The sequence below is a fragment of the Tachyglossus aculeatus genome, chromosome 26 (genome assembly GCF_015852505.1).
Source record: "Tachyglossus aculeatus isolate mTacAcu1 chromosome 26, mTacAcu1.pri, whole genome shotgun sequence".
Classification (NCBI taxonomy): Eukaryota; Metazoa; Chordata; class Mammalia; order Monotremata; family Tachyglossidae; genus Tachyglossus; species Tachyglossus aculeatus.
Genome location: NC_052091.1, coordinates 5,527,242 through 5,541,408, shown reverse-complemented (window position 1 = coordinate 5,541,408; position 14,167 = coordinate 5,527,242). Strand labels below are relative to the sequence as shown.

Genomic DNA, 14,167 nt, shown 5'->3' with positions numbered 1-14,167 from the left:
GAGAAGCACCGTGGCTCAGAGGAAATATGTTTTGTTTTGTTGTCTGTCTCCCCCTTCTAGACTGTGAGCCCGCTGTTGGGTACGGACCGTCCCTATGTGTTGCCAACTTGTACTTCCCAAGCGCTTAGTACAGTGCTCTGCACACAGTAAGCGCTCAATAAATACAACTGAATGAATGAAAGAGCCTGGACGTGGGAGTCAGAGGTCATGGGTTCTAATCCCAGCTCTGCCACTTATCAGCTGCGTGGCTTTGGGCAAATCACTTCACTTCCCTGTGTTTCAGTTCCCTCATCTGGGAAGTAATAATAATAATGATGGCATTTATTAAGCGCTTACTATGTGCAAAGCACTGTTTAAGTGCTGGGGAGGATACAAGGTGATCAGGTTGTCCCACGGGGGGCTCACAGTCTTCATCCCCATTTCACAGATGAGGTAACTGAGGCCCAGAGGAGTGAAGTGACTTGCCCAAAGTCACACAGCTGACAGGATTTGAACACACAACCTCTGACTCCAAAGCCCGGGCTCTTTCCACTGAGCCACGCTGCTTCTCCAATGGGGGAAAATGGGGATGAAGACCGTGAACCTCCCCAGTGGGACACCCTGATCACCTTTTCATTCATTCACTCAATCGTATTTGTTGAGTGCTTACTGCGTGCAGAGCACTGGACTAAGTGCTTGGGAAGTACAAGTTGGCAACATATCATCATCAATCGTATTTATTGAGAGCTTACTATGTGCGGAGCACTGTACTAAGCGCTTGGGAAGTACAAATTGGCAACATATCATCAATCGTATTTATTGAGCGCTTACTATGTGCAGAGCACTGTACTAAGCGCTTGGGAAGTACAAGTTGGCAACATATCATCATCATCAATTGTATTTATTGAGCGCTTACTATGTGCAGAGCACTGGACTAAGCGCTTGGGAAGTCCAAGTTGGCAACATATCATCATCAATCGTATTTATTGAGCGCTTACTATGTGCAGAGCACTGGACTAAGCGCTTGGGAAGTCCAAGTTGGCAACATATCATCATCAATCGTATTTATTGAGCGCTTACTATGTGCAGAGCACTGGACTAAGCGCTTGGGAAGTACAAATTGGCAACATAGAGAAACAGTCCCTACCCAACAGTGGGCTCACAGAATCTCCCCAGCGCTTAGAGCGGTGCTCGGCCCATAGTAAGCGCTTAACAGATGCCATCCTGATTACTATTATTATTGTAGCTAACCCCCGTGCTCCGTACTGCGGCCGGCACCTAGTAAGCGCCCCACAAATGGGGGCGGGGGCGGGGGCGTGTCCCCGGTGTGCCCGGGCCGGCCTGGGCAGTGCAGGGCAGTGCGGGGCACGTGGGAGGCTGCGCGGCCCCGGGACACTCAATCAATCAATCAATCAATCGATCGTCTTTATTGAGCGCTTACGGTGTGCAGAGCACTGTACTGAGCGCTTGGGAAGTCCAAGCTGGCAACCTAGTGGGCCGGTCCCTACGGTCCGGGGCTCCGGTTGTGGGTCCCCGGCACCGGCTGCGGCCCCGTTTGGCTGTGCGCCCTTGCTGCATTGCGCCCGCGGCCCGTCCGCTGCCCGGCCCGGTCCGGCCCGGTCCGGCTCGGTCCGGTTCTCCCCGCCCCTCCCCCCCTCCCCGTTTACCTCAGCCGACGGGCCCCCACGCCCCTCCCCCCCCTACGCCCTGCCCTCATTTGCATATGAGTGACGTTCCCCCGGGGCGGCCAATGGGGGCGGGCGCGCTGGGGCCTGACCCGCGCGCGCGCGCGCGCGGCGGCGGCCAATGGGCGCGCGGCTCGGGGGCCGGGCCTGCGCGGAAGGGCCCCTGGGGGCGGCCGCGGGGGGGGGAGGGGGAAGCTGTGAGCGCCGCTTGCGTTCGCTCCGACTGTCGCTCTCGCTCGCACGCCTGCGCAGAGCGGGGGGGGGGAGTGAAGGGGGGCTCACGCGCGCGCCCCCGAGGCCGTTCCTCGCCGCTGGGCTGGGGGTGGGGGCGCGCGCCGCCCCGCCCCACCGGTGCGCGTGCGCGCAGGCGCGCGCTCGGTGCCTCAGCGCCCCGCCCGGTGTGTGTGTGTGTGAGGGGGCGCGGCGGCCGCGCGCGCCCCGTGACGGGACCCCACCCCCACCCCCCGACGGAGCGGCCCGGTCCGGGGCGGCCGGAGGGGGAGGGGCATGCGGCCATCCGCGCCGGAGACCCCCGGGCCCGGGCGGCGGCGGCGGCGGCGGCGGCGAGGAGCGGGAGGGGCGGCGGCGGCGGCGTGGTGCTCCTGCTGCTGCTGCCGCTGAAGGAGGCCGAGGCGGGGAGAGGAGCCGCCGCCGCCGCCGCCGCCGCCCCCGCCCCCTCCTCCTCCTCCTCCTCCTCCTCCTCCCCGCGGGACCATGTATTCGGCCGAGAGGCGGCCGCTGCCCGCGACCGGCGCCGCCCGGGGCCTCGGCATGTTCGGTCAGTCCCGACCGGGGCGGGAGGGAGGGCGGGAGGCGCGCCGGGACCGCGGGACCGGGAGGGGGAGAGGGGGGCGGGCCGCGCCCACCGGGCCCCTGGAGGGCTCCCGCCACGGCCTCGCCCCGACGGCCGCAAGGCGGCTTGGACCGCTGCCTTGCACATAGTAAGCGCTCAACAAATGCCATCATCATCATCATCATCATTAATTATTATTATTAGAACAGTGCTTCCAGCGCCTAGGACAGTGCTCTGTGCTCGTAGTAAGTGCTTAACAAATGCCATCATTATAATAATAATGATTATTATTATTACTAGAACGGTGCTTCCAGCGCTTCGAACAGTGCTTTGCACGTAGTAAGCGCTTAACGAATGCCATCATCATCATCATCATTAATTATTATTATTAGAACAGTGCTTCCAGCGCCTAGGACAGTGCTCTGTGCTTGTAGTAAGTGCTTAACAAATGCTATCATTATAATCATAATTATTATTATTATTATTATTATTGTTAGAACGGTGCTTCCAGCGCTTAGAACAGTGCTTCCAGCGCCTAGGACAGTGCTCTGTGTCTGTAGTAAGTGCTTAACAAATGCCATCGTTATAATAATAATTATTATCGTTATTACTAGAACGGTGCTTCCAGCGCTTCGAACAGGGCTTTGCACGTAGTAAGCGCTTAACGAATGCCATCGTCGTCATCATCATTATTATTATTATTATTGTTAGAACAATTCTTTCAGCGCTTAGAACAGTGCTTTGCGCGTAGTAGGCGCTTAACAAATGCCATTATCACTATTATTATTAGAACAGTGCTTCCAGCGCTTCGAACAGGGCTTTGCACGTAGTAAGCGCTTAACGAATGCCATCATCGTCATCATCATTATTATTATTATTATTGTTAGAACAATTCTTCCAGCGCTTAGAACAGTGCTTTGCTCGGAGTAGGCGCTTAACAAATGCCATCATCGTTATTATGAGAACAGTGCTTCCAGCGCTTAGAACAGTGCTTTGCACGTAGTAAGTGCCTAATCAATCAATCAATCAATCAATCGTGTTTATTGAGCGCTTACTATGAGCAGAGCACTGTACTAAGCGCTTGGGAAGTACAATGGCAACACATAGAGACAGGCCCTACCCAACAGTGGGCTTAACAAGTGCCATCATCATCATCTTCATTATTGTTATTATTATTGTTAGAATAACTCTTCCAGCGCTTAGAACAGTGCTTCCAGCGCTTAGAACAGTGCTTTGCACGTAGTAAGCGCTTAACAAATGCCATCATCATTAGCATCAGTATTATTATTAGAACAGTGCTTCCAGCGCTTAGAACAGTGCTTTGCACGTAGTAAGAGCTTAACAAATGCCGTCATCATCATTATTATTACTATTAGAACAGTGCTTCCAGCGCTTAAAACAGTGCTTTGCATGTAGTAAGAGCTTAACAAATGCCGTCATCATCATTATTATTACTATTAGAACAGTGCTTCCAGCGCTTAAAACAGTGCTTTGCATGTAGTAAGAGCTTAACAAATGCCATCATCATCATTATTATTATTATTGGAACAGTGCTTCCAGCGCTTAGAACAGTGCTTTGCACGTAGTAAGTGCTTAACAAATGCCATCATTATTATTACTATTATTACTACTATGTGCCCGGGAGGCAGGGGATGGGCAGGGGCGGCCGCCGCCGCCGCCACACCCTCTCCATCCCTCCGCCCCCCCGCCCGTCGGTGCCTCCGCGGGGGTTGTTTCGTGGTCCGTCTCCCCCCCTTCCAGACTGTGAGCCCGCCGTCGGGCAGGGACCGGCCCCAGGTGTCGCCAGCTTGGACTCCCCAAGCGCTTAGTCCGGTGCTCCGCCCACGGGGAGCGCCCAATGAGTACGAATGAATGAATGAATGAATGAATGAATGAATGAATGAATGGGGGGGTCCGGGGGCGAGGGCAGGGGGAGCAGCCGGCCCGGGGGCAACAGCCTCCACAGGCGTCAACCAGCCAGCCAACCGCAAAAATAGACGGTGCCAGACGGAGGCGTGTGTGTGTGTGTGTGTGTTTTGGGGAGGGGGGCGGCGAGGTGGGATGGGGTTGGCTGGAGCTTGGGGCCCACCCCGGGACCGGACCACCTCAGGCCCCGAGGTTTGGGGTCAGAAGAGGCTTTCCGGAGCCCGCCCGGCCCCAACCCGGTTTCGGGGGGCGGACCTGAGCCGGGGGGAGGGGGGGGGCCGTGTCTTGAGTGGGGAGGGGGCTGCCGGGCATCACCCGCTCCCTCCTCCCCAGCGGCTTAAAGATGGGGAGGGGGAGAGGGAGGAGCCCCAATTCTGCGGGGAGGGGGCCGGGGAACCAGGCCCGTGGGTTAGTACGGGGAGAGGAACCGGTGGGGAGTGTGGGAGGGGTGTGCCCCCCCGAAGCCCCCTCTCCGGGCGGCCCCGCCGTGCCCAGAGTGCCCCCCCCCCCCGCCAGCTCCCCCGCCGACCGGGCCCCTCCGTCCCTCCCCGCAGTGTGGACTAACGTGGAGCCGCGCTCCGTGGCCGTGTTCCCCTGGCACTCGCTGGTGCCCTTCCTGGCACCCAGCCAGCCCGACCCCTCCGTCCAGCCCAGCGAGGCCCAGCAGCCGGCCAGCCACCCCGTCTCCTCCAGCCAGAGCAAAGGTGAGGCGGCCGGGCTCGGGGCCGACGGAGGCCCGCGGGAGGACGGAGCCCGGCGCCCCTCCCCAACTGTCGGGCCTGTCTGTGTCCCCAGAGCCCGCCGAGTCTGCAGCGGTAGCCCACGAGCAGCCCCCCGGGGGCACGGGGGGTGCCGAGCCGGGCCGGCCCCCGGGGGCCACCCGTCCGGAGAGCCCGGCCCCCGGCCCCCTTCAGCCGCCCGCCGGGGCGGCAGCGGCGGCGGAACTGAGCAAGGTCGGCCCCCAGCATCCCGAAGACGAGGCCCCGGGGCCGGCGGGGGAGTCACGGCTGGACAGCGAGACGGAGAGCGATCACGACGACGCGTGAGTTCCCCGGGGGGTGGGAAGGAGAGGTTCGGGGGCGGGGGCGGCCGCCACCACCTCCGAGAGGGACCCGGGCTGGGGGGCAGGTGCCAGCCACCGCCGGGCTTGGCGATCACCTCACCCCCGTCCTCCTGCTCTTCCCTCCCGCGCCCGTCCAGGTTCCTCTCCATCGTGTCCCCCGAGATCCAGCTGCCGCTGCCACCGGGCAAGCGCCGGACCCAGTCCCTGAGCGCCCTGCCCAAGGAGCGGGACTCCTCTTCCGAGAAGGACGGCCGCAGCCCCAACAAGGTAGCTAGCGCCCGCGGCCCCACCCCCCGGCCCGGCTCCTCGGCCCCCGGCGCTCTCCCGTCCCGCCCCCGCTGGATCCCCGGGAGCGCGGCCCACCTCGCTCCCCCTCCGCCCGCCCCACCGCCTCCCCTACCTCCCGCCTCCCCTCCCGTGTCCGCAGCGGGAGAAGGACCACATCCGGCGCCCCATGAACGCCTTCATGATCTTCAGCAAGCGGCACCGGGCCCTGGTGCACCAGCGCCACCCCAACCAGGACAACCGCACGGTCAGCAAGATCCTGGGCGAGTGGTGGTACGCGCTGGGGCCCAAGGAGAAGCAGAAGTACCACGACCTCGCCTTCCAGGTACCCGGCGGCGGGGCCCCGCCCACTTCTGCTTTCTCCGCATCAGCCCCCGGGGGGAGGAAGTCGGGCGGGCGGCCCGGCCCGGAAAACCCCGCGGGCCGGTGGCGGGGAGGCGGCGGGCCCCGGCTCCCCCGCCCCGGGGCAGAAAGGTTTCTTCTCACCCCCTTCCCCGCCTGGGGTGCCGCCCCGCCTTCTGCCGTGGCGGAGGCAGCAGGCGGGGCCGGCGGGCCTGCCCTCCCGGTGCCCGGCGGTTTCCAGGGGTGTGAGCTCCCGGTATTCCGGCCCTGGGGTCGCTCCGAATGTCCGCCTTCCTCGCGGGTCCCAGGGAGTCGGGGTGGGGCCGGGCCTCCCCCGGGGTCCCGGAGCTCGACTCGGTCTCGGCCCTTTCTGGGTAGCCCGGGTCCCCAGACGAGCAGTTCAGAGTCCCGAGGCTCCCGCTCCCCAAAGCCTCTGGGTCCCTCCCCGGGGGGCGGCAGCGGCGGACGGGGGCCCCTCCGAAACGGGACGGACGGGGCCGGGGGGCTTCTCTCCGCCAGGTGAAGGAGGCCCACTTCAAGGCCCACCCGGACTGGAAATGGTGCAACAAAGATCGGAAGAAGTCGAGTTCGGACGTCAAGCCGGCGGCCCCGGGGCTCGGGGGCGGCCACAAAGAGATGCGGGAGCGCAGCATGTCGGAGACGGGCACGGCCGCCGCCCCCGGAGGTCAGCCCGCCTCCCTCCGCGGACCCTGCCCTCGCCCCCGCCCCCGGCCTCGGTGACCTCACGCCTTCCCCAGGTTCCGTCGTCGGGGTCTCGGGTGCCCGTCCGGCCCTTCGGGGCAGCCTGGGGGTCCCGCCTCGCCCGCGCTGCCCCCGGACCCTCCTTCCCCCGAGGCTGCTCCAGCGTCCCCTTCCCCTCCCCCAGTGTCCGCAGAGCTCCTGTCCGCCGCGGCCCACACCTTGCTGGCGTCCGAGGCGAAGGCCCCGGGCTCCGGGGGCGCCGAGCGAGTCCTCCCCGGCGGCCCCGGCCCCGCGCGGCCCCGGGCCTTCTCCCACAGCGGGGTCCACGGCCTGGAGGGCGGGGAGGCGGACGGCCAGGCCCTGCAGGAGCTCACCCAGGTACGGAGAGTGGGGGAAGGGGCTGGGGCCGTTGAGCGGGGAGGACGGCCCCGCCGACGCCTCGCCCCGTCCCCTGCTCCCCGCAGATGGTGGCCGGCCCGACCCCCTTCGCCGGCCAGAAGCCCCCCTCCCAGTACGGGGGTCCCGGCCCGTTCGCCGCCCCCGGAGACGCGGGAGCCCTGGCCGGGGGCGGGAGGCCTCCCCCGCCGCCGGCCCGGACCTCCCGCTCCCAGCGCGCGGCCAGCGAGGACATGACCAGCGACGAGGAGCGCATGGTCATCTGTGAGGAAGAGGGGGACGACGACGTCATCGGTGAGCGGGCCGGGGCGGGCGGCGGGGCGGGGGCCGGGGCGGAGGGAGGCGGGGGCCCCCCGGGGAGACTGAGCCCGCCCCGCCCCCGCCAGCGGACGACGGCTTCAACGCGGCCGACATCGACCTCAAGTGCAAGGAGCGCGTGACGGACAGCGAGAGCGGGGACAGCTCCGGGGAGGACCCGGACGGCGGCAAGGTGCCGAGCCGACGGGAGGAGGAGGAGGAGGCCGGGGGGTGGGCGCGCGGCTGCGGGGGCCGGGCCTCGGGCGTCGCCCGCCGTCGTGAGGGGCCGGGGGGCCCGGCGGGCTTCGTCCTCCCCGTCCCTCTCTCCTTTCCTCCATCCCCGCCTCCCGCCTCTCCTCCAGCTCCTTGGGCGGAAGCTGTACTCTCCCGTGATCCGCTCCTCCTCGCTCTCGGCTGCCTTCGCCCACTGCCGCCCGCCCCTGGAGCCCGAGCCGCCGGGGCCCCCCGACCCCTCCGCCTTCCCCAAGGGCTACGGCCCGTCACCCTCCTCCTCGACGTCCTCCTCGTCGTCCTCGTCCTCTTCTACCTCCTCGTCCTCGTCGTCGTCCTTCCAGCTGGCCCCGGTCCCCTTCAAGCCCCAGGAGCTGGGGCGGGGAGGCGTGGGGGGGCCGCTGCGGGTCCCGCCCCCGCCGGGGGGAGGCCCGGCGCCCCCCAAACCCCGCTTCCTCCCGGCCGAGGGCGGCCCGTACCGCCGCCGGCGGCCCGACGGCGCCGAGGCCTCCCCGCCGTTCCCCGGGGCCTCGGTGATCGCCTCCCCGCCCTGCGGGGCCGGCGGCCTGCTGCAGGCGGTGGTCCTGCCGCCCGGCGGGGGGGCTCTACCCGGCCAAGGACGCTTCCGAGCGGGACCCCGGGGGCCGGCTTCCCTCGGCCACCGTGCTGGTGTCGGCCCCGCCCGCGCTGGGCGGCGGGGGCTTGAGCTACGGGGCGCTCCCCGCCCCCCCGCGCCCGGCCCCCACGGTGGTCACCAACGTGGTGCGCCCGGTGAGCAGCACCCCGGTGCCCATCGCCTCCAAGCCCTTCCCCGGGGGCGGGCAGGGCGCGCTGGGCGTGCCGGCCGAGGGGGCCCACGGCAAGGCGGAGCCCGCGGGGAGGGTGCCCGGGGGCTCCCCGCTGGGCCTCGTCTACGCCGACAAGAAACCCCCCGCCCCGGCCGTCCCCCCCGGCCGCCCCCCACCTGGTGGCGGGGCCCCTGCTAGGGGTGGGCAAGGCCCCGGCCACCGTCACCAACCTCCTGGTGGGCGCCCAGGGCTACGGGGCCGGGCCCCCCTCCGCCCTGCAGTTCATCGCCCAGGGGAGCCCGGCCGGCGGGCCGGGGAGCGCCGGGCCCGCCCCGGGCGGCGGCCCCAACGGCCCGGTGCCCCTGGGCATCCTGCAGCCCGGCCCGCTGGGCAAGGCCGGGGGCATCACCCAAGTGCAGTACATCTTGCCCACCCTGCCCCAACAACTGCAGGTGGCCCCCGGGGCCAAAGCGGGGCCGGGGGTCGGGGGGCCGGCGGCCGGGGGAGCCACGGCCAGCATCCACTTTGCCCTGCCCCCCGGCGGGGCCACCAACGGCAAGGTCCTGGCCACCGCCGCCGCCGGCCCCGCCCCCGCCATCCCTGTCCTGCAGCCCGGCCCCGCCGCCGCCGCCCCCTCGGGGGCTGGGCCCAAAGGTGAGGGAGCCGCCCCGGAGGGGGTGTGGGGGGCCGGGCCTCCCACCCGGGTTGGGAGGAGGAGGGGTGGGTGGATGGAGGGGGCGCGCGACCCCAGTCGGGAGCTCTGCGCCTGCGGGCGGTGCCGCCCTTACCCGGGGTCTCGGGGCCGGCAGCCCAGTCGGTGTCCCCGGTGCAGGCCCCGCCCGCCGGCGGCTCGCCTCAGCTGCTGCCCGCGAAGGTGTTGGTGCCCCTGGCCGCCCCGGGGGTGGCCGTGCGGGGCGGGGGAACCGGCCAACCCCTGCCCCTCGTCAGCCCGCCCTTCTCCGTGCCCATGCAGAACGGAGCGCAGCCGGCCAGTAAGGTCAGTGGCGGGCCGGGGCCGGGGCCGGGGGTGGGCCGATCGGGACGGGGCTGTGGGGCTCATCTCCGCCTTCCGTTCCCCGCCCCGCAGATCATCCAGCTCACTCCAGTGCCCGGATCTGCTCCCGGCGGCCTGGTGCCCCCCCTCAGTCCGGCCGCTCTGTCCGGCCCCACCTGTCAGCCCCAGAAGGTCATCCTGCCCTCATCCACCAGGTAGAACTGCCTCCTCTCCCTCGCCCCTGTTCCCCAGGAGGTGGACGGGACCCCCATCCTTGTCCAGTCGGCTCAGCCATGCGGACCCAGAAGCCCCTGGGGGATTTGGGGAAGGCCTCCCAGAGAGGGCGGCGCTAGGAACGGGAGCCCGAGAGGGGCCGAGGTCGAGGGCTCAGTGCCGGGGGCGAGAGGTACGGGGCGGGACCTCAGGAGCGGCTTCGAGGTCCGGGGCGACGGCGGGGCGGAGCGGGGCGGGTGGGAGGTGGGCCCTGCTCAGCCCCGGCCCGCCTCGCCCCGCACAGGATCACCTACGTCCAGTCGTCGGCCGGCCACCCGCTGCCCCTGGGCGCCAGCCCCGCGCCCGGCCCACCCAGCTCCGTGGCCCTGGGCTTCACCACGGTGGGCCCTAGCGGGCAGGCCCTCGTCCAGCCTCTGCTGGCCGGTGAGAGGAGGGGAGGGGAGCCGAGGAGGAGGAGGAGCAGGAGGAGGAGGAGCTGGGGTGGGGAGGGGGGTCTGGGCCCTGCTGACCCGTGACTCGACTCTCTCCTCCCACCCACCCCCAGGCCAGGCCCCCGTGCAGGTGGGGATGTCGCCCGTGCCCAGCCCGCAGCTGCCGCCAGCCTGCGCGGGGGGCGGGGGGCCCGTGATCACAGCCATCTACCCGGGTGGCCCCGGGGCCCCTTCGGCCGTGCCCCTGGCGCAGCCCCCGCCCCCCGCCCCGCCGGGGCTGCTCTACACCGTGGCCGCCAGCACCGCCGCCCCTCAGGCCGCCATCCTGCCCAAGGGTGGGGCCCCCGGGCCGGTGGCCCCCGCCTCCTGCCAGGCCCCCACCAGCCCCTTCCCCAGCGCCACAGGTAAGGGGGAAGCGGGGGTGGGGTGGGGGCCCTCGGAGATCGGGGTCGGCCGTCCCGGGGTCGGCGGGGCCGGCCCGTCCACCCCGTGACGGGGACCTGTCTGTCGCCCGCAGGTTCGGTGGCCTACAGCCTGGTGGCCCCCAAACCGCAGCGCCCGGCCCCCAAGCCCCCCCCAGAAGGTGAAAGCGGCCATCGCCAACATCCCCGTGGGCTCCTTCGAGGCGGGGGCCCCCGCCCGGCCCGGCCCGCCCCCCTCGCCCCCCTCCCGAGGCCAGCCCCGCCCACGAGCCGCCCCCCGAGGCCGAGCCCAAGGAGCGCGGCGAGGCCTGGGACGGGCGGGCTGCCTCGCCCCTGCCCCCGCCCGAAGCCCGGGCCCCCGCCCGCGAACCCGTCCGCGAGCCCCCCGCGCCCAGGGGCAGCTCCCCTCCTCCTCCTCCGTCGGCTGAGGAGCGGCCCGTCGCCAAGGGGTCGGAGCCGGTAAGCGGCCCTCTGCCCCCGACGTCGGGTCTGCCTGCCCGCCCGTCTCCCGGGGGTGCCCCCTCAACGGCCCCGGCCTCCTTCCCCGCGGTCTCCTGGCCTTCCCATCGGCGCCGTTCCCCGCCTGCCATCCCCCTTGCCTCCAGCTCCCCGTATCCGGTCACGGGCCACCCCCTTCTCCCCTCCGGTGACTCCCTTAACGTCCGCCTGCCTGTCTGTCCCCGTCTCCCTCCCTTCCAGGCCACCAAATTCCCCAGCTCCCCGGACTGGCGGGTCCCCGGGACAGAGAGCAGGACTGAGCCCCCCACGCCCCCCAGCCCCGCCCCCCACCCCGGCGGCGGCCCGAGCGGGGGCGAGGGGGCCAGCGGGCGGGGGGCCGGCAGCGGCGACACCCCGGAGCGCAAGGAGGGGCCCGGTAAGAAGGTGAAGGTGCGGCCTCCGCCCCTGAAGAAGACTTTCGACTCGGTGGACAAGTAAGGGCCGGGAAAGGGTCGGGGGGAGGCCGGGGGCGGCCGGCGCGGGGGATGCGGGGCCGGGGTGACCCGCCCTCCCCCCCCCCCCAGCAGAGTCCTGTCGGAGGTGGACTTCGAGGAGCGATTTGCCGAGCTGCCCGAGTTCCGGCCGGAGGAGGTGCTGCCCTCGCCCACCCTGCAGTCCCTGGCCACCTCCCCCCGCGCCATCCTGGGCTCCTACCGCAAGAAGAGGAAGAACTCCACAGGTCCCGACCCTGCCCCGGGGTGGGGAGGTGTCGGGCAGGGGCCTCCCCCCCGGCTTCCCCCCAACACGGAGCGCTCCCCGGACTCTCCCCAGACCTGGACTCGGCCCCCGAGGACCCCACCTCCCCCAAGCGCAAGATGCGCCGCCGTTCCAGCTGCAGCTCCGAGCCCAACACGCCCAAGAGCGCCAAGTGCGAGGGCGACATCTTCACCTTCGACCGCACCGGTGAGCCCGGGCCGTGGCCGTGGCGGGATCTCGGGGACCCGTAGCAGCGGCTGAGGACTCGCCACAGCGCGAGGGGGCTACCAGGGACCCGGGCCCCGCGTACCATCGACGGCTCGGGCTGGGCTGGCGATCCCGCGACCGTGTCCGGCTCGGGAGCGGCGCCCACCCCCTTGGCCCGCTGTGGTTCTGCCTGCGGGGCTGGGGCGCCGGAGCCGCCGGAGCCGCCTGACCCGCTTCCCTCGCTCCCCGCAGGCACGGAGGCCGAGGACGTGCTGGGAGAGCTGGAGTACGAGAAGGTTCCCTACTCTTCGCTGCGCCGCACCCTGGACCAGCGTCGGGCCCTGGTCATGCAGCTCTTCCAGGATCACGGCTTCTTCCCCTCAGGTGCCGGCCGGGCCGGGCCGGGGCCGGATGGGTGAGGGGGGGTCCGGCCACCGGGTCGGACGGGAGGGAGGTGACCACCGGCCCGCCCGGCCTTCCCCTCCCCGGCAGCCCAAGCGACGGCGGCGTTCCAGGCCCGCTACGCCGACATCTTCCCCTCCAAGGTGTGCCTGCAGCTCAAGATCCGCGAGGTGCGGCAGAAGATCATGCAGGCCGCCACCCCCACGGAGCAGCCCCCGGGTGGGGAAGCCCCCCTTGCCGCCGCTGCCGCCGCCGCGGCCGGGGAGGGGCCGGACCCCCCCTCGCCCTCCGGCCTGGACTCCTCCGCTCCCGCCCCCGCCCCCTGCGCCCCGCCCCAGACCCCCCAGCCTCCGGAGCCCGGTGAGCCGGGCTGGGACGGCCCCCCGCCCCCCTCCCCTCAGCCCCCCGGCCCTTCCACAGCCCCCGGGGGCAGGTGAAGACGGACTGCGCCGACCCCCCCGACGGACTTGACTACTTGACTGCCGGCCGCTTTGCGTGGGGTGTCCTGTCGTGTGTGTGTGTGTGTGTGTGCACGCGCACGCCTGGAAGTTGGGGCGGGGGAGGATGGTGGGCCCCTGTAAATAAGCCCCGGGCCCCCTCCCGCTCCCCTCCCTTCCCCTGTACATAGTCCTCCTCCCCCAGACTCCCTCCCCAGGGATGGGATGGGGGCGGGGGGAGGGCGCAGCAGAAAGCAAAGTGGGGAGGGGGCGGGGGGGGGGGCCGTGTACATAGGCCGGAGTTTGTTACCTTTGGATCTTTTATGCAAACCGGGGCCGCAGGCGGGACGGCCCAGTGGCGAGCGGGCAGGCCGGTGGGTGGGTGGGGGGCTCCGAGCGGTCCTCCTCACGGGCCTCCCTCCCCACGCGGGGGCCGGACTCAGGTTAGGTGGGGGTGGGCATGGGGGGGGGGGGGGGCCGCTGCACTTTTAGCCAGGGGCAGGGAAGGGGCAGGGGCTCGGGCCCGGCAGCTCCTCCCCCCCCCCCACCCGGCTTGGTTGTTTTTCTAAGAGACAAACTCTCTCGTGTCCCCATCCACCCCCCCCGCCCTTCCCTCCTTCCCTCCCCCGGAACGAAACATGTTGATCATGTGCAATATTTCTTACTGTGCCGAGGAGACGCGAGCAAGCAGAGATTAAAAGCTGTTTAACACACCCCTTTAGCCTCGCTCCTGTGTCCGCCCACCCCCTCATCCCCTGCCTGGGGGGCCGAGAGGGGTTTCTGGGGTGGGGGCGTTAAAACGTGGTGAGCTCCAACCCTGCACTTAAAGCCCTTCCCCAGGGGCACGTATAATAATAACGATGGCATATGTTAAATGCTATGTGGAAAGCACTGTTATAAGCGCTGGGGAGGCTACAAGGTGATCAGGTTGTCTCACGGTCAGTCCCCATTTTACAGATGAGGGAACCAAGGCCCAGAGAAGTGAAGTGATTTGCCCAAAGTCACACAGCTGGCAATTGGCGGAGCTGTGATTTGAACCCATGACCGCTGACTCCAAAGCCCCAGCTCTTTCCACTGAGCCACACTGCTTCTCCAAGTATGGGGCTCCACCCTACCTCCCCTCCAGTCACCAACAGCCCGGGAAGGGGAGGGGGCCGGGGCCTGGGCCGGCCCCACCTCTACCGCTGAGGTATCGTTGAGGTTTTTTCAAGGTATTTAAGGGTTTACTACATGCCAGGCACTGGACTAAGCGCTGGCGTAGCTACAAGTCCATCAGTCCCCATCCCACGTGGGGCTCCCAGTCCAACCCCACTTCTGAGGCGCCAAGAAGTGACATCCCCATGGTCACAGGCCAGACAA

The 14,167-nt window shown here is 68.7% G+C and overlaps 1 protein-coding gene across 1 annotated transcript; it reads left to right on the top strand.

Annotated features, from left to right (window-relative positions):
- Positions 1-2,363: 2,363 nt before the first annotated feature.
- On the top strand, positions 2,364-13,025 carry CIC (capicua transcriptional repressor). Its single transcript, XM_038767050.1, is given in 24 exon segments — positions 2,364-2,442; positions 4,938-5,087; positions 5,179-5,425; positions 5,584-5,713; positions 5,874-6,056; positions 6,593-6,758; positions 6,960-7,153; positions 7,240-7,465; positions 7,558-7,661; positions 7,831-8,303; positions 8,344-8,653; positions 8,655-9,141; positions 9,297-9,484; positions 9,575-9,696; positions 9,999-10,138; positions 10,260-10,550; positions 10,664-10,716; positions 10,718-10,798; positions 10,800-11,027; positions 11,268-11,500; positions 11,594-11,745; positions 11,838-11,969; positions 12,222-12,353; positions 12,462-13,025. Coding segments are annotated over 24 exon segments (4,833 nt in total). The 5' UTR covers positions 2,364-2,378; the 3' UTR covers positions 12,809-13,025.
- The last annotated feature ends 1,142 nt before the right edge of the window (positions 13,026-14,167 follow it).